General features: G+C 47.5%; 1 protein-coding gene across 2 annotated transcripts in view; it reads left to right on the top strand.

The window, feature by feature from the left end:
- Window positions 1-23,905, top strand: part of Btbd16 (BTB domain containing 16) — a 50,791-nt gene extending 26,886 nt beyond the window's left edge. For both annotated transcript variants that reach the window (XM_057779542.1, XM_057779541.1), the window contains exons 9-15: window positions 7,256-7,375; window positions 14,842-14,933; window positions 18,819-18,901; window positions 20,226-20,303; window positions 21,190-21,288; window positions 22,705-22,893; window positions 23,837-23,905. In XM_057779542.1, the coding sequence (XP_057635525.1) occupies window positions 7,256-7,375; window positions 14,842-14,933; window positions 18,819-18,901; window positions 20,226-20,303; window positions 21,190-21,288; window positions 22,705-22,893; window positions 23,837-23,905 (730 nt within the window). The remainder of the gene's footprint in view (window positions 1-7,255; window positions 7,376-14,841; window positions 14,934-18,818; window positions 18,902-20,225; window positions 20,304-21,189; window positions 21,289-22,704; window positions 22,894-23,836) is intronic.
- Window positions 23,906-25,084: the final 1,179 nt, after the last annotated feature.

Here is a 25,084-nt window from a genome sequence, read left to right as displayed (position 1 = left end):
CCTCATTATTTACATATATGTGAATACACACACATACACACACTCACGCACCTCTCTGAGCTGGAGTAAGCTACGTACAAGTGCTCCTTCATCCCAAATGCCATTAGGGATGGTTTCCTAAGAAAGAGAATCTTTTTTAAAGATTTCTGTATTTTTGTATTCTATCTATATCTATATCTAGGTGTTTTTCATCTACATGGACATTTGCACACCAGAAGAGGGTATTGTATCTCATGGGACTGCACTTATAGATGGTTGTGAGCCACCACGTGGGTACTGGGAATTGAATTCAGTACCTCTGGAAGAGCAGCCAGTGCTCTTAACCTGTGAACTATTTCCACCCGTCCCCCCGCCCCAAGAAAGAGAATTTTTAAAACTATAATAACAAGGAAACTTGCCATTGGCACGATACTTGGATGTCACTGACCTAGTGACATTGCTTTCTCTCCCCCTAATTCAAGGCTTAGTTTCAGACCAAATGTTAGGTTGCCAAGTATGCTGGTTAATTTTTATTGTCAACTTGACACGACCTAGAGTCACCTGGGAACCGGGAACCTCAGCAGAGGAACTGCACAGATTAGATGGGCCTGTGGCCACGTCTGTGACAAATGTCTTGATTGATACAGGAGAGGCCAGCCTCTGTGGTACCATCCCCAAGCAAATGGACCTGGGCCGTGTAAGAAAGATAGCTGAGCGCGAACCAGGGCAAGAGAGTGAGAGAGTGTGAGAGAAAAAGAGCGAGAGAGAGAGAGAAAGAGAGAGAGAGAGAGCCAATACGCAGTGCTCCTCCATGGGTTCTGCTCTTCATGTTTGAACTCCTGTCCTCATTTGCCTCACTGATGGACTGTGACCTAGAAGTGCCAACCGAAATAAACCCTTTCCTTCCCCGAGTTAGTTGCTTTTGGTAACAGTGTTACATCACAGCCACAGAAAGGCAAAGAGAACATCAGATCTCTTTCTTTTCAGATGCTCTTGGCACTCACAGACAGTTTCTAAAGACATGCTCCCATTGGGTGACTTTCAGAGGTGGAGATCATATTCTACTTTAAAGGAATATTCACAGTAAAACGAAAGAATGCAGATGTTTGTAGTGTTTATGTGGTAGAAAGTATCCTGATCTTAGAAATTCTGTGTCAAGGGGGCTCAGAGATGACTCCATGAGTAAAAGTGCCTTCTCTACAGCCAAGAGAACTCGAGTTCAGATCCCAGCACTGCTGACAAACTGAGCATGGTCCTATGCACGCCCGCAACCCCAGTGTTGGGGAGCGGTAGAGATGAGGGGATCGCTAGGGCTTGATGGCTTCCTGGCTAGAAGAAAAATGTGAGCTTCACGGTCAGGGAGAGACACTGCCTCAAAGGAATAAGGCACAGTGATGACAGAAGAGGATACCTGATGCCCTTGGGTGACCTCTGTTGGCCTCTGTGCGTGTGTGTGTGTGTGTGTGTGTGTGTGTGTATGCGTGCGCGCGTGTGTGTATGTGGGTGTGTGTTGCTCCATGATGGATCATTAACCTATTCCATAATTTAGATTTAATTAACCTATTCCATAATTTAGATTTATCATGTGACACCCAATGCCCTCAAATGAACAGAGGAAGGAGGGCGGCAAGGTAGGGTCTGTCATCTAAGAAGATTCCCAGCCATTTCAGGAGCAGCAGGGTGCCGGTGGGCCCCAGGCACTCTGCTCTAGTTCCCTATGTTTTTCTCACTCTTGTACCCACCACCCTGCGTTCCACCTTCCAACAGAGCAAAGGTCAGGACACGGAAGAATTTGTAAACATGGCGTCCTTAGACATGACATAACACCATCCATCCCTCCCTCGGGAAAGGCTGAGCTGTCCCACACTGGTAACGTTTGACTGAAAAAGACAGGAGAAAAATAACATCTGACCACAGCCAGAACATGGGTGATGGCACAGGCCTGACAACATGCTCACCCGGCAGGAAAATAGTTCCGGTGCATGACGTGTCAAATGTCTAGACTCGCCAACCTGGCAGACGCGGGGTGGAAACTGGGACCTGGCCTTCTGGCCCTCTGCAGGAGGCACCTGCGCAGATAGGCCAGGGCTTACTGCCTGAGGGTCTGCATCCCCGGCTCTCACAGCCTGAAGTGGACAGAGACTCGGTGGCCCAGACTCCTCACTTCCTCTCTCAAGCTGGTCTGGATCTCCAGGAGCCAAGGCTTCACAGCAACCCCATGCTGGGAGGGTGGAGTCAGACGGATCCCAGAAGGCCAGTGGTCATCCAGTCTAGTACAGCCAGTGAGCGCCAGGCCAGTGAGAGGCCCTCTTGGAACATAGGTAGAGAGAGAGTGTTTGAGGAAAGAAACATGTAATGTCAGTTTCTGGCCTCTATACATACATGTATGTACATGAACAAGCGCATAAGCGCATACCTCAAAATAGACAGACAGACAGACAGACAGACAAGTAAAGAAAGAAAGAAAAAGTAAATATGACCAGACTGGAGGGTCTCTTGTCAGGGCATTTGCTTAGAAGGGTTGGCACCCCGCTTCCCACATCTAACCCAGCAGGAACAGCTCCTCCAGTAACTAAACACTTTCACCAGGTACCATATGTACTGCCTGTTCGCCCTTCCAGTGCCCCCAACCCCGACACTAAAGAGCAGAGAGCTGATAGAAAGTTCTGCTGGCTCCTGGGCCCACTGCCTGCCTCCAACATGACATCCTCTCCTGCTCATCCTGGAAATGAGGCCTCTCAGAAAGAGGTCAACCAGGCCTGGGATACATGTCCCGAGAAGTTGTGAGAGCCCAGAGCGCACGTGCACACGCACACACAAATACACACACGCGCACACACACACACACACGTCCAGGGTTGGAGCATCGCTGGGCTACCCACGGTCACTTCACCCTCAGCCTGTGAGAAAGACACAAGGATCAATGGTCTTTTCTCAGCAGAAGCCTCTACTTCTGGGCTGTCCAGCATTTCCTCTCTGAAAGTCCCTTCTCCTTGAGCTCACCTCTTTTCAGTTTTACTTTCCACTTTGCAAACTATATACAAATATATACTGTTCTCCTGACCTCCTGGGCCTCCGGGCGTAATCTGTTTGCCTAGAATGTGGTTCTCAGTTCATTTTCCTTGTAGAGATCACCACCAGGTGACCCTTGTTCTCCTGATTCTAATTTATGAAAACCTCATTCCAAGTTCTGTCTTCCTGGAAACCCCAAGGGCTATCCAGTTCCCAGCTACAGAAAAGGGTACCCTACAGCAGGGAGCCCAGTCGCTCTGTTTCCAAGACCCCCTGCTTCCTATCTGTAAGCCAGGGAAGCTCAGAACCTCATGAGTTCCCTAAACAAAAGACACCGTGAGATGGTGTCTCAGCGGGTAAAAGGTGCTTGCTTTGTAAGCCCGATGCCCCGAGTTCCATCCCCAGACCCAAGTAAGAAGCTGGATGTGGTGGTGCACATCTATAACCCCAGCACTCCTACTATAGGATGGATCGTGGAGACCTAAAAGCTCAAGGGCTAGCCTGGGCTACAGAGTACAGCCAAAACAAGGGAGCTACTGCCTCAGCAAGATGGAAGGTGAGAGCTGAGTACTGACAGCTGTTCTCTGGCCTCGCATAGATCAGAACATATGTACACTTACACTCACATACACCATGGAATGCACACACACACACACATACACACACACACACACACTTGTAATATTGTTTAAAGAAGAAAGACACCCCTGTCATCCTTGTCACACCTGTCCCACACTATGACATGTGTGTGATGCTGCACTGTCGTACATGGAACTTCTGAAGCTGGTCCTTCTCTGGCAAACAGGAACAATGCCAACCAGTTACTGAGCATTGTCAAATACAGAACACTCTGAATGGGTCTCCAGAGGGCTCATCCTCACAGCAACCCAGTGTGCTGGGTCCTTTCACCGACAGTTTTCATCCCGTGAGATGGAGATTATGGGAAATGAAGGATCAATCAAAGCTGTGTGCCCCGCTTCACCCCACGCAGCAGGTGAGCTGGATTTGAACCCAGGTCAGAACTCCCTCGGAGCCATGGCGGTCACCAGATTCTAGTACACCTTTGAGACCCATTATCTTACTGATTGACGGTCAAGACCAACAAGGATGCTGATCTTACTGCTTTTTATTGAAAATGTTAAAATTTTGTATTGTATTTATTTGGGTGTGTGAACACATGTGCAAGCGTGCATACATGTGTGCATGTATATATTGTTGAAGTCGGAAAGGAAGGAAGGAAGTTAGGAAGTTAGGAAGGAAGGAAGGAAGGAAGGAAGGAAGAATGAAAGAAAGAAAGAAAGAAAGAAAGAAAGAAAGAAAGAAAGAAAGAAAGAAAGAAAGAAAGATAGATCAGAATATCAGGTCAGGAGTGGTAAAAGACACATCTGTAATGCCAGCACTCAGGAGGCAGAGGCAAGTAGATCTCTGTGAGTTTGAAGCTAGCCTGGTCTACAAAGTAAGCTCCAGGCCAGCCAAAAGTACATAGTCTCAAAAAAGCAAAGCAAAACAAACAACAAAATATTACCAGCAAAGCAATTCACCTCTTTCCCCAGTGAGATTCCATTCCTAAAAAGAAGGGAGTGACTGGGAGGTGCTTGTAGGCTCCTGATCATGCGAGTGAACTCTATTTGCATACTTGTACATCCACAAATAATGCATTATACTGCCTTCCAAAACAGCATCCTTACAGTGGTGGTGGGGGGGTACCACAACCTACTCGCTGAGACCGGGCCATGCACTCCCTCCCAACCCCTGATGATGTATTTAATTGGATTTTCTAATTCTGCATGCTGTTCAGGGTCCTATGGAACAAATCCACAACCATCTCTTTTCATTATTTTTCTAAAGGTCTTTCATTTTATTAGTTCTTTGTTATAACAAACAGAGCAGCAATGGACATCCTTGTTCATGGCCTGTTCATGTGGGCGTGGCTTTCTCTATGGTCAGTGTTCAGAAAGGAGGTCTATTGTTTATGTGCAGCCTTTTCCTTGAAAAAATAGAATAAGAAGTCAGTGTCTGGTGCATGGCCATGATTTTCTCCTAAAGAACGCATATCAGTTACACTGCAGTGGCTGCAAGCAAATACCAGGGAATTTGCACGGTGCAAGGCGGGAGACTGAGTTCCATCGGCATTGAAGTCTCCAAAGCGCTTGGATTGCAGGTTGGACATGCCTAGAAATGCTTTTAGAGACTGATGTCCTAAATGCAGAGACCTCAACTTCAGCAAACGTCTTAATAAAAGCCAGGATGTGATGAACCCCAGATGACCCCTCCTGTCACTTCTGACTTGTCCTTGCTAAGAACTCAAGAAACTTTCTAGCCTTAAAGGCTACAAGTGTAGCATCTACTCGAGAAACCACACAGTTTGCTCCCCCCACACCCAGCTGACTAAACTCTCTATGGGGACATGGCATCTGCCTCTAAGAAATGCCTCCTCTTCCCGCCTTGCTGCTGAGGCCCAGACAGTGACCAACTTGGTTTTGTCTGGCCTGACTCAAGACTCTGCATCTGTAGGTGGCCTGGAAACCTACAAGGAACGCAGCAATTATACCGTGTCCAGAAATAGTGTGGGAGGCAGGAGGGTGGCATTTGCGTTGCTCTTTGAGACATGATCTAACTTGGTTCTCACCTACAGTGACCCCCTTGAGATGGGGGATGAAGAGGCTATGACATAACTTATAACGAGGTGTTCTGCCCGAGGTCTGACACCAGAAGTATCCGTGGACTTAAGAAGTGTCTAAACAGTTCCTTAAACAGCTGAGTCAGCAGGGCCTAGAGAGGGCCGCAGTGGCTTTGGATACAGTGGGCTTTTTTTTACTATGTTCCGGCTGTCCTGGAACTCACTGTGGAGACCAGGATGGCCTCGAACTCACAGAGATCCAGCTGCCTCTGCCTCCCGAGTGCTGGGATTAAAGACGTGTGCCATCACACCATGTGGCACAGTGGGTCCCTGAGGAGACACCTCCTGCTGCTGTGGCCACAGCTTGGATTATGAAGCCAAGGGCCATCACTGTCATTTTGAGGAAGACAGACACCGCCCTAAGCACTTTATCTGTGTGTGGTCAGCACGGTCATGGCCTCAAGGATGCCCACATCATCCCGAAACCCCTGACTATGTCCGAGTGCATGGCAAAGGCGTGTTGGGGTTGCAGGTCAAATGAAGGCAGCTAACAAGCTGACTTCAAAATTTGAGGCTACCCTGGGGACATAGGGGTCAGCCCAAGAGATGCAGGAAGACTCTTACCACGTGTGCAAAGGAAGAGTCAAAGAGAAAAAGGAGACTAGAAGATGTTGCATTGCTGACTCTGCCAAAGAAGGGCCCAAAGCCAGGGGATGGCAGAGCTTTCCAGGTACCGTGACAGGCAGGGGAAAGATTCTCCCAGAACCTCCAGGAAGGACCAGCCGATCCTGTTCACACCATGATCAGAGCCCGGTGAACTCCATTTTGTACTTCCGACCTCCAGAACCATGATGAATCGGTGTCCTCTTAAGCTACCCTGTGACAGCTCCTGTGACAGCCACAGCTGGACACTTCCACGATGAACTTTCCCCACCAGTCTTCACCACTGCCGTTCTGAGAAGTGGCTAGAACTGCCCTTTCAGAGCCGAGAGAGCACAGCCATACCCTAGAGGTGACAGACCCATGTCTGGGTCTGAGCCCGGAACCGTGTGACCTAAGAAAGTTATTCATCTCAGCCTCCAGACAGGCCAAGGTCCAGTGGGACCAATGAGACACTCACTCTGCCCGCACAGTTTAGCAGGCGAGAAGGGACAATGGCTGACCGAATAACCTGACTTCTTAAGATGAGTTTCTGTGTGCGCTGTGTCAGAATCAAGACTAACGCGAAGAGCCACAATGAACACAGACTGAAATGTTAAATAAACGCAAGGCTGGGACCAACTTCAGCAGCTCTCAAAGCCGGGGGCATCTCTCTCCTTTCAGAGGCTTGTGTGCTATGTGTTACAGTTAAAAATTGTGACGACTTGAGAACGCAGCTTTCGGTGAGAGCTCGCTAAACGAGAGCATTTCAGTAGCAGCATGGCAGGTAGCTGAGAGTTCAGGGCTCAGCCTCGGTTCCTAGCTCTCCCTCAGCTGAGTCAAGTCGCCCTGAACAAGTTACTCAACATCTCACTGTCCGAGGCCACTTAGAGACTCTGGCTGGCTGTGTCTCACCCCCAGACTCGTTTCTACCTTTCCTTTCTCTTCCAAGTGGCCTTTCCCTCCTAGTCCTAATGTTTCTTCTTTGTCTGCCCTTTCCACCAGGTTGTTCACCTTTAGTGAGTTCCACCTCCTGAAAACCTTACTCATGTGGGTTTACCTGCAGCTGAACTGCAAGGTCCAGGCGATTCCAATCCATGAGACCATGCTGGCATTTTTTAGCAGGTAATGCACCTTAACGTTGACTGACAAAACGTATGTATCTTGGTTTAAACCATGTTAATGAACTGATTAATCGTTCACTTATTTATTGTATGGGTGTGCATGCCATGGATGCTCAGGGAGGTCAGGGGACGGCTTGCAGAAATCAGTACTCTCCTTCCACTGTGGGAATTCCCGAGATTCACACTCAGGTCGTCAGGCTTGGTGGCAAGCGTCTTTACTCACTGAGCCATCCCTCTATCTTTCTATCTTGCTTAAAATATTGTGAGGGAAAAAGATGTCGGTAATATGATTTTCATTAGCATCATCTGGAGAGTGTAGGTGAAGCCTGTGGTGACGGAAGGCTTCAGAGCACTTAGAAGAGACGATCACACGCAGTTATTTTGCTCTGAGATATCCACATGTTTGGGGGACTGGTGAGCCCAGTGACAACCCTGACGCACAAGGTAATAATAGTTCAGGAAAATGACCATGCTACACTAACCTTAAAACATCAGGCCAGAGGTTTTCGCTTCTACTTTTATAGATTGCATAGAGAATTCTGGGTTTTCTGGAAAAATAAAAGCATTTGAATGTGCAGAGTTTCCTAGCACGAATCTAGCTTCTTATACTGTAAAAACTAGTAATTAGAGTGAAAATACTGAGTGTCCGTTGAGTGTGTCTTACCAGGCACTCCCGAGAAAACTTTCTACTCATTACCTCTTTATTGGCACAATACTGAAGGGCTCTTGTTCATTTTAATGTCTCTCTGTGTCTCGTGTGTGTGTGTGTCTGTATGTGATGTGTGTGTGTGTGATGTGTGTGTGTGTACATCGGCGTAATGTGTATGGGAAGTATGTGTGTGCACACAGGTTTATGTGTGAGTGCAGGGGATGCGTGTGCCACAGAACACATGTCGAAGCCAACCTTGGGTGTTGGTCTTCACTTTCCACCTTGTCTGCGACAAAGTCTCTTGTCTGCGGTTACATGCAATAAGTGAGCTGGCCATCAAACTGGGTCATCTCCGGTCTCTGCCTCCTATCTCACCACAGGATCCCTGGGTTACAGACACATGCGCCACCCAGCCTGGATCCTCATGGATTCTAAGGATCCAAACTCAGTTCCTCATGTTTGCATGGCAAGCCATTCCGGCTCATGGGCAAGGGTTTCCATCCATGGTTGACTGGCTCTGTTACCCATGGGCTCGGGTTGACACAGAGCCTTGTGGTGGGTACGAAGCTTCTCACTTCATGATGACCAGGAAGCAAAAACAAAGTAGGGATTAGAGTTGTGCTATCCCTTCCTAGAACAGATATTAGAGGCCTCTTTTCTTCCTGCTAGGCCCAAAACTGAAGGCTTCTCCATCCCTAGTGGCCAAGTCTAACCCATGAACTTACGGGGAATATTTAAGAGCAGACCATAATTTATTTTAAATATGAACTCATATCCATACATCCCAGATGGTGGGTGAGTGTGGTGACCATGTAGCCAGAGACCATCCCAAGTCGTTATAAGGAGCCTGCTCTAGAAAGCTGTGGGGAACCTGGCTGTCCTCTCTGGTCCATGTTCCTACAGGAATAGAAATCGGGGCCTCTTCGCAGGATGAGGCATGTTCTTTGTACATGGGAACTTAGCAGATAAGTATGTCTTCATATATTAACCTGTTTAAGCCAAACTTCATGCAGCTTGTTTTGAAACATCTCATCCATTCCCGGAACATCCGGGCGGCGTGCTAACTGCAAAACCTGCTCTTTTCTTGTCTTGTTATTTGGGGAAAGCTTTACTGGTGGCAGAATTGTGCGTGCTGTGCTCTGTTTCTATATAATTTGCTTGAAACCCAAATGTTTTAGTCCCACCTCCCCTGGTCTTTTAATATCCCAGAGACACTCTTTCCAATGAGTCATGCCCACCAGGGAAAATTACCACTTGGCTGCAGGTCAGCTCTTGTCTTCGCACAGGGAGATAGGGAGTGAGCTATCGTGTAGTGACTCACTGGAGCTGTGGTAAAGGTGTGAGGAAAGTGTGCTCGGAGGGAGTGGAAGTGCGGGCCCCTCCACCGAGGATGGGCTTCGTGGGGCTGGCCCATGGGTCTTCTTCCCAGTGTCTAGTGCACAGAAACTTCTCTGGATACTGACACACATTTAACCCCAAACCTCACACTTGCATCTACCCAACATTGCCCCAAACCCTAGATCCTTCCCTTTTCCTTGGGACTGCAATTCACCTGTCTCCATGTCAGCTCACTGGCCCAGCCTAAGCCCTGAGGACAGCATCTTCTACTGAGGCGGTGAACATACTGGCGAAATCATTTGAATGACTGTGATCTTAAGCCATCTTCTTGAGAAGAAATGGGCACTGAGGACCAGACATTATGGAGACCTCCAGCGTGAGACTGTCAGAATGTGGCAACAGTGAGACAAGCTGCAAAATCCTGGAGAGCAAGGGTGTGCCTGCAGCTAGCCAGGGAGGTGGCAGAGCTCCAGCCGTGGGAGCAGTCTGGCCGGCTAGGCATCCTAAGGGAGGCTAAGAATAGTAACCACTGCAGCAGTCACGTGACTCCATCCTCACCTGTTCCAGGCTCATCCTAAGAAAGGCTAGAAGCAAATATAGATATGTATGTCTGAGTTATTGCTACTCCATTTTTTTCCCTCATGGACTTGTACAAAATGTTTCATTCATTCATTCACCAAATAATTCCTGAATGCGTACCATGCTCCTGGTACACTCACAGGAGGATTCTTGACTTAGCCAGGTGCTTTTATTGCTAAGTACACTGGTGTAGGAAGGGAGCCTGTGCTCCCACATAGCACACTTGGGAACACACACATGCAACACACACCCACATACTTGCACATGTGCACACACGTGCACATGAACATACAGACGGACAGACAGACACACCTTGGCACCTTATAGGCTGTTTCTTCCCAGTGATTATTTTGGAAAAATAGACAGGCTGTCCAGGCTGTGCAGAATGAATCTCAACATCTCCTTATAGGAAAGAATGTGTAAGCAAATGCTTCCCTCCACTGAGGAAAAGCTCCCATTCCCTCCGACTAACTACAGAATCCGGGAGAGCTGCTACACTGTGATAAAACACAGACCGAAGGAAACCTGGAGAGAGAAGGGTTGACTTCAGCTTCTAGGTTATAGGCCATCCTGGAAGGAAGCCATGCAGCGACCACAATGGAGAGCTGCTTACTCACTTGCCTGGATTGCGCTCCTACTCCACCCAGGGCCACTCACCCAGGGGTGGCATGGCCCGCAGTGTCCTGGGTGCTCCCACGTCAACTGTTAATCATGCCAATATGACGGAGGCGATTCCCCTACTGAGGTTGTCTATGCCTAGGGGAGTCTAGTTTGTGTCAAGCTGACAGTACCCAACCAAACAGCTAGTAAAGCCCATATGCTTGATAATGACCAAAGCAGAAAATTTCAAAGTCCATTTAAAATATTATTTATTGCTGGATGGTGATAGTGCACACCTTTATGCTGGATGGTGATAGTGCACACCTTTAATCCCCCTTGGGATGCAGAGGCAGCATTGTCTACATTGTGAGTTCCAGGATAGCCAGGGTACACAGAGGAACCCAGTCTAGAAAAAAAAATATAAATATTATAAAACCTATTTATTTATTTATGTGTATGGGGGTTTTGTCTGAACATACATCAGCCTGTACCACATGTATGCAGTGCCCGCAGAAGAGGGCATGAGATTTTCTAGGACTGAAGTTAAAGGAAGTTGTGAGCTGTCATGTGGGTGCTGAGAATCAAACCCAGGACCTCTGGAAGACCACCAGCCAGGGGCCTTAACTGCTGAGCCATCTCTCCAGCCCCTGAAGTGTTTATTTTGGAAACTAAACTGTAGAACATTTGTGTGGAAAAGTACACAGACCTTGAGAGAATTTTTGCACTGAACACACCTGTGTGCTCAGGCCCAGCATACAGCATTACGTTCTCTCTCCTACAAGTCTTTGGTCTGCATGCCACATCGGCCATGACTCCAGTAGGGCCTTGGACCAGAGACCCAACCCTGGCACATGGAGGTGACCACGCTCATGTCCCAGATGAGAGTTGAGGAGAGTGACCCATGACGCCCTTGGCAGAAGAAACTGAGCAACGGTGGCATCTTTGGGCCACTGTGGAACTGTATTATTTACCCCGTGTTGGGGTTAGGAGTAAAGGGGCCATTTCCTGTAGCCGCCTCCACGGGTCACTCTGTCTAGGGTTTGTAACCCGCCTGGCTGGCCAGTTATTCCAGGGTCACGGAGAGGCACCACCTGAAAGGCATAGGCTGATAAGGGGAAGGAGGCTAAGCGTATTTGTCAAAGCCTCCGTTTATTAGAGTCATGGTTACAGCTTATATAGCCCCTGAATGGGGAGCTTGGGGGGCTGGAGCACGGGGTCTTGCCACGTGGTCCACGCCCATCACGGAGTCTGAGAGGTTATGATGGGTCGGGTCACGATTCCTTGGTCGGGAAGTCACAAGGTGACACACCTAGTTGCCTAGATAGTTTGGAATGTGAGGCAGGTTCTGCTAAGAGATAACTCTCTATTAACAGTTAATTTGGGTGTGGGATAGGCTTGGTCAATAAGACTATTCTCAATACAATTGAGAAGTAAAGCCCTCTGCAAAAACTCCTCACGGCGGTGCTTCCTGTAAATTTTGGGGGGACACGGCTCCTGACAATTTCCTGTCTGTTTGACTCCATAAGGTGTCCAGGTCTTCTGTCAGGTGTTGTCCTGGAAACAAACAGTAACTAACACACCCAGGTATAACATCTTCAAATTCCTCTGTGGTACAGTACGTGTTGGGATCCTCGCGTCTGTACCTGGTGGCTTGAGTTTGAAATGCAGGGCCAACAGTGCTATGAGCCTCACACTGACTCATCGGCAAGGGAAGCTGACTCCAGCAGACAGTGGGAAGGGGGAAGTGAGAACGCTGAGGCTGGAATGATCTTTAAAATTACAGTCTGTGACCTTGGAAGGGAATTTGCCTCCCACACCTCCTTTCAGGAGGTCTGGGGGGGAACACACCTTGAAAGCAGGACCCAGAGGTGACCAGTCTGTGTTTGAGTTTCCAGGACCTGTCTTCCCTAAGGGGTCAGTCCCTGGGGGTTGAAGAACCTTAGACAGTTTGCTCCTGAAAAGTAAGCAATGAACCATCAATGAGATCTGGGAAGTGACTGGGAAGATAGGACCTGGAATTCACTGGTATAGCCAGGCAGGAGGTCCCCAGACTTGTTCCTGTTGTATGATGGTGGATTCACGGGGGGGGGGGGGGAGGTCACGCAAAGATGGGGACAGACCACCGAAGTCTAATAAACCAGAAGCAAACTTTATTCCAGGAAAATAAAAATAAAAAATTAAAAAAATAAATCTCCACAAAAAAGCTTATCAGTGAGCTGAGACCACAGCCAGAGATGGATTTGTAAGGCTGTGGCAAAGGCTGGTTTTTGAACTCCTCCTTTTATAGCAAGCATTAGGCAATAACAAAAGAATTTTTGCAATCTCAAGGTAAAACTCGGGTACAAATTGCCCTTCTTTGCAGTTTCCATTAACAGAGATTTTCAGTTAAACTAGCGTTTGTGTTCAGTCCATTGTTTTCCCCTGGCACTCCCTGATAGTGCCTACCCCGGCTCTGCACCTCTCGACACTGCCAGTTTCCCATAGCAGGGAAGGGTATGGAACAATATAAAACCCAAAAGTCAAAAGTCACGTACATCCCATCATTTAAAAGTTAACTCAGCTCACGTCAATTTCTGGTCATGAGTGGCCGGGGACGGGGGGGGGGGGGGGCGGGGGGACGGGTGTATCTTAAAGCTGATCCTTGGTTTGCAGAGCAACCCTAAATTTGCGCAGAGCTGCTTCAGCCCCACAAATAGAGCTATGGGTTGTAAAGCAGAGTAACCCACTGTTAACAGTTAATCCTTAAGCTGCTGAGAAAGCTGCCGACAGCCTGCTCTCTTTCTCCTAGGCTGACAACTTTATATTTCTTTATTTCTACATTCTAATTTTTGGAATCTACGTTTTTATATTCTTATTCTTGGATTCTTTATATGACATCTGATGGAAGTTTGCTGTCACCACCAAGACAGGTAGAAAGGTGCTAGGCTAGACCTGTGTGATGGCATAGACAGAGGATGTCTCCAAGCCATAGGAGAAGAGTGAGGTTGATTGGTTCCAGAGTGCAGGTCACACCCCTCAGGCCCTTTGAGATTTTAGAAAATCAGAGGCTGCCAGGTAGGTGGATCTCTGTGTGTTTGGTGATGAATGCCACCAGGAGCAGCGCCATGTCCCCAAGATGCCCGAGTCCCAGGAGGACTTAGAAGGTACAGAAGACTTTGCTGAGTTCCAGCAACTGTGCCAAGTACGTGTCAAGCACCATCACCTCAGTTTCTCCCACTCATCCAACCAGACACATGTGATTCTTGTCTCCACAGAAGAGAATTAAGCTCAGATGGGTTCAGTCACATGACTGACAGGTGACCAGGTCAGGCAGGAGTGGACCATGGTGTGCCTGACTCCAGGCCTCCCATATTGGTTGGTTGATGGGCTGACCATGGCCTCTCAGATCAGCCATAGCAGCATGTCCTCGGCACTTTCCCAGAGTTATGGAACTCAAGTTCTTCCCCAGTTCTCTGAGACAGGATGCTTGTCCAGAGAGGGCCTGGAGGACAGTCCTTCTGGCCCAAGTACTTTCCCAAAGGGAGGACTAGGCTCTGGGTCTCCTCCAGCACTCTTCCCACTCCCAGCAAGAGTAGCAAGATGGGTACCTTATGGCTTCTGTGTTTGAGGACGACACGCTTCTTTCTAGGCCTGGCCTCTCCCTGCCGTGGTTGCATCTGACTCTATTTAAGCTGCAGATTACTGAGACCCTTATGTCAAGAGCAGTAGGTGTGGGTCCCCATGAGCACATCTTTCCCTGGGAATCTGACCTTCTCTACCCATTCCTGTCTTTCAGCCTGTGTTGCAATTCATCAGCGTTAACATTGGCACAGGGCCTCACAAAACGGTAGCGAAACCAGGGACCCATAGCTGGTTCTTGGGTTCGTCCTAATTCTACCAGCAATGCTTTGAAAGGCCTAATTTGGTTCTTCCTGCAAGGGCCACATCATTAAGGAGTCAGATGTTTGATTCTGGGGTTCAAAGCCTGGCCAAGGTTCAATTTTCTGTGAGATGCAGCTGACAGAACTTACCTTGTCTGTTCCAAAGATTTGTGAAACTCGAGAAAATGTAAATTCCCTGAGATTGGTTTATGTTCCTGTCAATCATTTAATATGCATAATCTAGGCACCTACTATGTGCACAGCTCAGAAGCAGAGGGGAATGTAACCACTCATCTCTTTGTATTGTCTAGATGGTCCCTGCTTCCACGCTTCTGCCTCGTCTAGTCCTGCTGCAGAAACCACTGGTCTCTAGGTCATGGCTTTCAGCAGCTCATACATTCCAGAGAGTTCTCTGAAGGCTTTCTGTTCTTCTCTTCCAAGCTTTCCCAAGAAGTGCTGCTTTCTGGAGCGAGATGCAGGACAGACCTGGATGCCACTCTTCCTTTGCCTGCGTCTGCATGGCATCACCAGTGGTAAGTGTCTCCACCTAGGTGACTGTATGCAGGGGGATGAACCCCCAGCAGATATTGTCTCAGACACCCCCCAGAAGCCTCAGGAGATGTTGCCGCAGGAATGCTCTCTGGGATGGTCACTCTCAAGATGTATGTCTTCCGTCTCAGTCATCCCAGCTGTAAAATGGGGGATAAGCAGAAGTTCTGTATATAGCATGATGGGCAGAAAGGGCCCTCACAGTTTGCTTTCTGTTGTTGTGATGAACAAGTTAGGAGGGAGAGGTTTATTTGGGTTACACTTCCAGGTCTGTTAGGGAGAGAAACCAGGGCAGGAACTCAAGCAGAAACAGAGAAAGGCACCATGGGGAAAGTTGCTTACCTGCTATTTCCAAGGTTCACATTCAGCTAGCTTTCCTATAAGGCCCAGGTCCACCTGCCTAGGGATGGCACCACCCACATCAGGCCCTCCTACATCAATTATCAATCAAGAAAATGTCCCCACAGACAGACCCACATACCAATCTGAGGGAGGCAAGTCTTATGTCATGTTGACAGCCAAGCCTGGCTTCACACTTGTGACTCCTGCTTTAGCCTCGTGAGTATGAGGATTGCAGGCGTGTGTCACCACCAAAAGCACCACCCCCCATCTCTTTCCTTTGTCTTGAGACAGAGTATCATATACCCCAGGCTAGCCTCAAACTCAGTATATAGTCAAGGATGACTTTGAACTTCTGATCCTCCTGCCTCCACCTCCCGAGTACTAGGGTTTCAGATATTTCCCCACTCATTTGTGTGGTGCTGAGGATCTGAACCTGTTGAATTATGTGTGCTAGGCAAGCACTCTACCCCTGAACTGCAAGACACACCCATCACCCAAGGCTGTCTAATTGAGTCACTGCTGCTGCAGGGGATTAGCTTTTAGGTAACTTGTTTGGCATTTTGGGAGAGAAACTGACTCTCTCTCAAAGCATTCCTCCGGAGAAGGAAATACAGGCTTCCCAGATTCTGTACTGTGGATCCAGCTCCTTCATCAACTGGACCTCAGTCTTTAGAGGTCAAAGTTCGCTGCAAAGCCTGCTCAGCCTGGCTCTCTCCTTTCCCCCATCTGTGAGCTACTCTGTCTCTGGTTGCTAACATGCTCAGGCTAAGCATATTAACCTCAACTTTATTTCCTGTCCCCCACCCCTGCGGTGAATACTGAGCAGAGTATGAGACCAGAAGAGTTCACTGCCGTTTATTGGCTTTAGAATTGGCTGGACTGATGTGGTACAACAGGCTCGGGGGTGACACTTTCAATTCCCCTTTATGACACACACTGGGACGTTTCCTACGGACTAACTCAATGTTTCCTTCACTGTATACACCAGGGACACATTTTTTTCATTTGAATGCATTTAAGAAGCATTGTTCAATGACTCCCAAAGCTCCAGGTCTATGCCCTAAGCTAGGCTTTTGTTGCCTGGACCTCGAGGAAAGGTGACAGGATTTGGAAAGAGGAGGAAAATATTGTCCATATGTTCTGGACAGCTCAGGAAGCCACTTGCTGAGAGAGCTGCCCCTAAAGGGACTTTTGAGAACGATTTCAAAGCCATTCCCAGATCTGTGGATGTGGTAATAGCTGAAACCCTGGGAGTGGCTGATGCCACTCTGCTTCTAGATGTTCTAGTGACATTGATAACATCATTTTAGCCCCGGCCCCCTGCCAGGCAAGGATTGCAGTCAGGAGACTGGAAATGCCTGAACCAAGGGGATGGTGTGTTCTGTAATTTATGAATATCTTAGGGACTCTGGGAAAGTGTGGAGGGAAATAAAAACAGAAGCTGATCAGTGGACAACTCACAAGAGTCTGCTTTCTCCTTCTCCATCATGAATCCTGAGGATTTGAACTCAGGTCATCAGGCTTGACAGCAAACTCCCTTTTCTCTGAGTTATCTCAATGACTGCTGGGTTTTTTTGTTGGTTTGTTTTGTTTTGTTTTGTTTTCTGAGACAGTCTCATTTTACCCAGAATGGTTTTGAACTTGCTATGGCTGGTCTCATGCTTCTAATTCTTTTGTCTTTACCTCACAAGTGCTGGGATTACAGGCGTGTGCCACCATGCCTCATCAGAAGCAGATTTTATATATATGTGTGTGTGTGTGTGTGTGTGTGTGTATATATATACATATATATATACATATATATACATATATATATACGTATATATATATGTATATATATATATAATTTTTGATTGTATGGAGTGGAGGGTGAAGTTGCCTGCAGAAGTCAGAAGAGAACATCAGGTCCCCCGGAGCTAAAGCAACAATTGAGCCGCCTGTTGAAGGTGCTGGGATTGAACTCAGGTCCTCCAGAAGAGCCGTAGGAACACAGAGCCACTTAGCTATCTCTCCAGCCTTGCCAGAAACAGTTCACAGCCTAAGTAGCTGTTTCCCTTCTTCTCTGTAATGTTTGTTGATAATAACGTCAAGAAGATGGAAAAACCTTGGCAGTGTGTGGCGGATTGTTCAAAGGGAAAGGCCCTGCCTGGCCTGTTCCAGGGGCTTTGATGTTCACCTTCTACTTTAATGTCGTTTCCTGAGAACCCATGGAGGTTTATCTGGCAGTGATTGCTCTGGCAGGGTTGTTGAGACCATGTTTCTCTAAGAATCATAGAACTTAAATTGTAGAATTATTTAATTTTTGGTACAAAGTCTCACTATGTAGCTCTGGCTGACCTGGAGCTCACTATGTATACTAGGTTGGCCTCAAACTCACAAAGATCCTCCTGCCTCTGCCTCCCAAGTGCTGGCCTTAAAGGCATGAGCCACCACATCCAGCTAACTTAAACTTTAATAAATAGTGTATAGTACAAGACATTTCTTATTAAATTGAAATTGCTCTTCAGTTTGGAGTGATTATTTTATTCTTTTTGAAGTTTCTTTGTATAAGTGTGTGTGTTATGGTGTGTTTATGTGTGTGTGTATCCATGCCCATATATGTGTAAACAGGCAAACATGTGCCTTTTCCACCTCATATATTGAGGCAGAGTCTCTCACCAATTGGGCTGGTCTAGCTGGTCAACTTGCTCCAGGGATCTCCTGTCTGTCTCTGCAGCTCTGGGACTACAGTGTCCACCCAGAACTCTAATCTTTACACTTGCATGGCAAGCACTCTGACCACTGGGTTACTTCCTTGGTCCTGTACATTGTTTTTCTTTTAAAAATAAATTTGGGGGGCTGGAGAGATGGCTCAGTGGTTAAGAGCATTGCTTGCTCTTCCAAAGGTCCTGAGTTCAATTCCCAGCAACCACATGGTGGCTCACAACCATCTGTAAAGAGGTCTGGTGCCCTCTTCTGGCCTGCAGACATGCACACAGACAGAATATTGTATACATAATAAATAAATATTTAATAAATAAATTTGGAAGGGGAGGGTGGGAGGGGAGGAAGGAGGGGAAGTGGGAAAAATGGATAGCTCAATAAAAGCAATAAAAAATTAAAAACTTGGGCTGGAGAGATGGCTCAGTGTTAAGAGCATTGCCTGCTCTTCAAAAGGTCCTGAGTTCAATTCCCAGCAACCACATGGTGGCTCACAACCATCTGTAAAGAGGTCTGGCGCCTTCTTCTGGCCTTCAGGCATACACACAGATAGAATATTGTATACATAATAAAGAAATAAATATTTAAAAAAATTAAAAACTTAAAAAAGTATAAATTTGAAGTATGTATTAAAAAAATAAATGACTTTTGCCTGCAACCATAGTGAGTCTTAGATATTGGTCTCCCATTTTAACAACAAACATGTAAAAAAAAAAAAACCTAGCCCTTTCTGCTTGCCTGAGGGCTCCTTTTTCTTTCTGTAAGTCAGACATTTGAGGTTGTGTTATGAATAAGCCTGTAACCACTTCCCCTTGTGTTTCTTTAAGGGAAGGATCTGGAGGAGTTAAGGAACATTAATTTCTTCCCTGAGTCCTGGCTGATCCGGGTTACAGCCAACCATTATCACGCAGTGAGTTGGCTGAGCAAACCGTCTTGCCTCTTCAGTTTTGCTTTTTCTGGACATACGGGCCTCATTTGAAATCTCTGGGCCTCTTGAGGTCAGGGCATAGCTGGAGCTTCCTCCAGGGGAAGGGGAGAGGGTGAGGTCCCACATGGCCTCCAATCTGGAAATTTCGCCAGGGTTGAAGAGCTATGGTCATACCTTCCTCCAAACCCATGCCCTAGTAGACACAAATATGAATGTGCTTTTTATGGAAACTGTTCAAACTACAGAGAAAAAAACACCCTCAGACCACCCTCCAAAGACAATAGCCCCTGTCAACATGCCATTGTCTCCACCGCCTTTCAGTGAGGAGCCCATTCTCCGTACTAGTTTTTTTTTCTGTAGTTTGAATTACTTGCTTGTAGGAGATTCTCCTCAGTAGAAATGCTGGCCCTATGGCATATGTACAGCTTTGTCCCTGGTACATATTAATAAATGTTGGGACCAAGCGACTCCGTCCCCAGGAAGAAATACTCACCCTGCTGTGCACACACTTGGCACCATGGAGCATTTAAATCTCAAGCTGCTTTTGTTAACTGAGTCAGGAACAATGACATCTCATCCCTAAATATTCATTTCTTTTCTGACGGGCAAACATGAGTGTTTTCCACGTGTCTGCTTTGTGGATTGTCCATACAAGCTGCCCTGTTTCTTGCACATTTCCAACGGCGCATTCTCAGAGATGAAGCGGGGCAGTGTTTGAGTTCTGAAGATGCATGAGTCACGAGTTAAAATTCAGTCAGTTCCACAAGTACTTATTGTGATGTTGGAGCCAGCCCTCCGAGTGCCCTTCTCCCCGCATGTTAGAGGGCAGCTCTGTGGAAAGTCCTTGCTTCTCTGGGATATAATTCAGAACTCTTTTCTGAAAGTGGCCAAAGAGACAACACTGAGAAAGTTCCCAGCTCCGTCTTTCTGCCCCTTGGCCCTGCCCAATCCTTCCTTTCATTCTTGTCTGTCTGTAAGGTTTGCTCCTGAAGCCCACACCTCACTTTCCAGTTCTCTGTGGAATGTCACACAGGGGCCTGCTCACTCTTCAATTCGTGAACATGGTCCTTCACATGATGATGCTGTTGGCGGGCATCTTTTATTCCCCTGCTCACACTGCTTAGCCATTTCCCTCTCTCCTCTACAATACTCTGGAAACACTGGGAACAGTACTTGTAGATGGTAGATTTTCAGTAAATGTCTGAAGCTAAAACCTTGGGGCCTAGAGATCCAGGAGTGGAAGGATGGGAAGTGACGAGGGGTGCTTTCTCGTGCATCAAGTAAGCTGTGTATACTTCCTTTTCAGCTGGAGAGTGGGGGCAACATGGCCCACCTGAAAGATCTTTCTACACAAGCCATGAGGTTTGGGCTACTCTTTAGGCAGGTACTGAAAACTCGACCCAGTCAAGGGTAAGGGATACCCCTTCTATGCTGTGCGAAGGGTCTCCATGGGACTACCTGTGACCACTCTGACCTCTGGTAGTAGAGCCATCGTACTCCTAAGAGATCCAGTTCATAAAACAGAGGACTGGAACAGACCAGTCAACAATCTGATATGTGTGATCCAAATTTTCCCACTAGGATGACCGATGGTCCCACTTTTCCCAGGATGGAAGAGGTTTCCTGGGAGTTGGAAAGTTTTCTTCCTAAAAGCAAGAAGCATCTGGGGAAACCATGAGCTAATCATCCCCCCACTAGCCCCCAAACACACACACACACACACACAGACTGACAAGTATGAAAGGCTCAACAAGTCTCCAGCCTAGGTTGTCAGACCTGCCTCATTCTGGTAATTGGGTGAGTGGATCTCAGTCAAACCATAATTGGCCAAGAAGCATTTCAGTGCTCAGTCACAGGACAGGGCCTGGGGTTGGCAATTGTGCTCTGTCTTAGGCTTGTTACAATAGACATATGTTTATATTTTAATGCCACTTAAAGGTAATTAGCAGGGATCTTAAAAGAACTCATGTTTCAGGGACTTGGGACCTACGTCTAGCTGATCCAGTATCTGGTTGCAGCAACCCACCAAAGTGGATTTTTGTGGCACGTCTCATAGGTCCATCATGCTGGAACAAAACCCACTGCCGCACATGAGTCGTTTAAGACCATACCTAACTCATTATTTCTCCCAGGTAAATGTTGGAAGAAGTTAGTAGCTGTGTCTGAGCAGGGACAGTTTGAGTGAGTCACTCAAGTCTGGCAGCATCCTGTCGCCTTTGTGTACTGACGGCATCTCCCTCTCATTCCTTTGCTTCTCTTTCCCAACGTAGGAATATACCACTTACTCGGAAAGGATTTCTATATATGGATACTTCTTTGAGATAAAGGGAATCAAACATGATACTACCTCTTACAGTTTTTCTATGCAGGTAAGAAGCCAGAGCACCAGAAAGGCCCACCCCTCATACAGCCACTCAGGGGCAGCTGATTCATATGGGATTAAAGGGAATCGAGGAATCATTAGTCCATCATTCACATAGACCGTGTCATAAAGCTCCGTTCACACTCCTGTATGCGATGCCATGAGATTTTCACAGCCAGCTAGGGAGGTCGGTAACCATAGTAGACGAGGCTGTCCACTCTGAGTGACTTCCCTTTCATGCCGTCATGTGGCTTCTCGACAAAGTCAGGGTTCAGCTTGTCTGTCCTGGGAGTCAAATCATCCTCAGTCTGTATATAATGGCTGATGTTTTACCCATGGTCATTCTTTGAAGAAGCAACAGGTAGTGCCTACATGTGAGAGAGGAGATGAGTCTGTCTAGAGTGACACAGGACAGTGTATGTGACATCTGGGGGATCAGGTGAGGGAGTGACGGCTCAGTGTTCTCCTGGAGCCCTCAGGAGAGGTTGAAGAAGAGCATTTAAGGGCAGGGCGAGTTGCATCTGTTATAAGTCCCATGAACCTCCTGCCTTTAAGATGAAGACAAGAGGACCAACCTCGGAGTATTAAAGGTTCTAATCAGGCAACGGGCTTGCAACAGGTTTGCCATAGAAAGTATTGTATATATTTTATTTTGGTTTTGTTTTATCTGAAATTTGGTAGTTAGGGACGGAATTCAGGGCCCCGTGTATTCTAACCATACGCTGTACCGTGGAGCTATGCTCCCAGGCCAGTGCTGAGCATATTTAGCAGTGAGGGAAATAACAATAATGGGGGCACGGTGAAGGACTGCTGTACTCCATTTAGGATTTGCTTACAAATCTCTTTTCTAAATCCCAAACTCTCTGAGAAACCATCTCTCATGTGACCTTTTGTTTCTGCTGTCAGTCACCATGCTCAGAGCCTAGGGGAGCTTTAAATGGTTGAATAAGAGGGTGGATGAATGAATGAATGAATGAATGAGTAAATGATGAAATCTGAGTTTTAGTACCAGTGTGGTCACCACCTCCCAATGTGTCCCCACAGCGAGTCCTTCTCTTCCTGGGTCCTCCATTCTTAGTCACCAGGCCCTCAGGTGTCTTTCTAACTGAACGGAAGAGATGAATTATGGAACACTACCGTTGACCCTTCTGTATACACTGTTGGAGCTTTATCCCAGCAGAACAATAAGGAAGCCTGATTTCGATGGCCAAGCCCTCATCCACTGAAAGTGGTTTGCATATGGAGAGGTCTCAGATGTCACAGGGTTCCAGCTTAATTTCCTCAGGAAATTATGCCGTTTGGAGAATGGCCTCATGCTATCTGTATGGAATGAGACAGGAAGGTTGTATGCCAGGAACTGTTTGCTAGCTCTGGTCACCCTGGCCACAGCGTTACTACATAGGACGGACCGCTCTCTTCGCAGAGAATAAGACACACAGACTTGGAGTGCCCCTCCCCTATCTGCGAGCACAGCGCCATCAGCCTGAGAGCTGAGCGCCTGGTGAAGTATGAGATCAGAGCCCAGACGTTGGTGGACGGCAGGTGGCAGGAGTTCAGGACAAACCAGATCACGCAGAAGTTTGGGTTCATCAAGCCAGGCTGCAAAAGCCATGTGAGCATCCCCCTTGTCTGGTTTTTCCTCTTTCTCTTCTGTTTTGTTTTTAGCTCCTCCCCTTGCTCACCCCCTTTTGGGCATTCCTATCTTCGAGTTACCAGTGATCTATCAGAGGATTGTTTTCAGATTCTTAAGGATGAGCACAGTCTAAATGATACCAATGAAAAACCTCCTAAAACGAATGACAGTAGTTGTGGATGACAAATCAAAACCAAAGGCATAGCAGACCTATCTTGTAAATGTCAATAGGTATTTACATATAGACCTAAGGTGTCACAGCTCATCAGTTCCTCTGAGATCCTTCCCAGGCCATCTGCCTCCCACTGGCTAACCCAGGAGGCCAGAACCCCCGTCAACCCCAGGGCGGTACCAACATCTAGGCAGACTTAGTACCTGCTTGGCATTTGGTAGCTACAGTCCCCAAATAGCCAGAGGTTAGACACAACAAGGGACTCTTTGGGCTGTGGGTTTGAGGTTGGGGCTCTTACTGCTACCCTATTGGGAATGATGCTGTGCCACAAACCAGGGTCATTCTGGGTTCAGGCCTTGGGGACGCGTTAGAATCACCTGGGGCTTTGAGCTGCCCCGTTGGTGATCAGGAGACCACACAGGTGGTGAGAACAAAGGCTGCCCAGGTGGGGCCTGGATTTAATGCTTCTGAAGGCTTTCCAAGGTGTTTCCTGGGGTGGGGTGGGGCGGGGCGGGGATGAAAGGAGGGAAGACTGGAATCAGGTGACAGCACAGGTGTGGCCTTGGGACGGCTCCTAAAGATTTGTACACTTTACTGTATCTAGATTATGTCTAAAATGTTGTTTGTTTATGCTCTCCATGGGCTGCTCCGCGGTAGCCAGGGTTGGGAACCAGGACCTTCTGCGGCTGTCTTTGGCGCAGCAGCCTCATCCTGAAAGTTTCACTTGTTCTGTTTCGTTTCTTCTCCCAGGCCTTGAAAATCCAAACCGTGGGCATCCCAATCTATGCCAGCTTTGCATTCATTTTCCCAGCATCTTGACAGTTTTCAGAGAAATCTATGGGATCCCCCGCCCTGATCGACCTGTCTACATAAGAGAAAATAAAATGACATTAACGAGGGGAGCCCAGGGTTCCGCCGTCTGTGCCTGTGAGCTCCACCGGGTCTCTGCTCAGGCTCTCCCGTAATAGGTTAGCAGTAATCTGTTTCCTTTTTCATCCAAAGATATGACTGGGGAAAACTCATGTTCAAGTTTGCTCAGGCTGTCGACAGGCTAACCTTGCAGCTGCATGGCTAAGAGCCTCAGCTACTAAGGGTCTCACACAATGTCCTGCAGTCCAGGGACACATCCATCCATCCCCTCTGGATTAGAAGTTAAACCCTTCCCTAAGAGAGAGGGGTTGTACAAAGGGTCACCTTCGGGTGTGTCCACCTCTCCGAGGTAGGTGTTATCTTTGAGAGCATTGAGAGTTGAGGGTGTTCTGCAAACAATGAGGGAGCGGACATTCAGTCTGCTGGCTGCCGAGGGATGATACACAGTTGAGGGAGTTTTCTCCCCAACAGAGAATCTCGGGAGGTGGGAACGTGGAAGGTAGACCTGGGGGAAGAGTCAGAGCTAAAGAGATGGACTTTGGAAGCCTATTTCCAGGTCTGTCTGCTCCCTCCTGTGTCCCACACTTCCACACTGTGGTTCCCATTCAGGTCCAGTCAATGGGAAGTAGTAATGGGAGCTGGGGAGACAAGAGAGGAGAGAAACTGGGGTAGCCATCACCTCCGGGCTACACAGCAAGGGTTTGATAGAGTTGGAAATATGGGGGAGAGGATATTGGAAAACATAGCCTTTACAGTTTGACTTAAGGTGAGGACCAATGAGACACTCACTCAGGCACAGAGTCTATGGGGTATGGAAAAGAAACTCACTATAGCAGAGATGAATGGACCATCATGAGGTGCACACTTCTACAGCCAGTGCTCATATCAAAACATAGTGGAGGGCTGGAGAGATGGCTCAGTGCTTAAGAGCATTGCCTGCTCTTCCAAAGGTCCTGAGTTCAATTCCCAGCAACCATATGGTGGCTCACAACCATCTGTAATGAGGTCTGGTGCTCTCTTCTGGCCTGCAGGCATATATGTAGACAGAATATTGTATACATAATAAATAAATATTTTTTTTAAAAAAAAAGCATAGTGGAGTCGGGCAGTAGTGATGCACACCTATAA

Source organism: Chionomys nivalis, chromosome 8, assembly GCF_950005125.1.
Source record: "Chionomys nivalis chromosome 8, mChiNiv1.1, whole genome shotgun sequence".
Taxonomy (NCBI): domain Eukaryota; kingdom Metazoa; phylum Chordata; class Mammalia; order Rodentia; family Cricetidae; genus Chionomys; species Chionomys nivalis.
The sequence above is the reverse complement of the archived record's forward strand: the minus strand, read 5'-3'. Positions and strand labels throughout refer to the sequence as shown.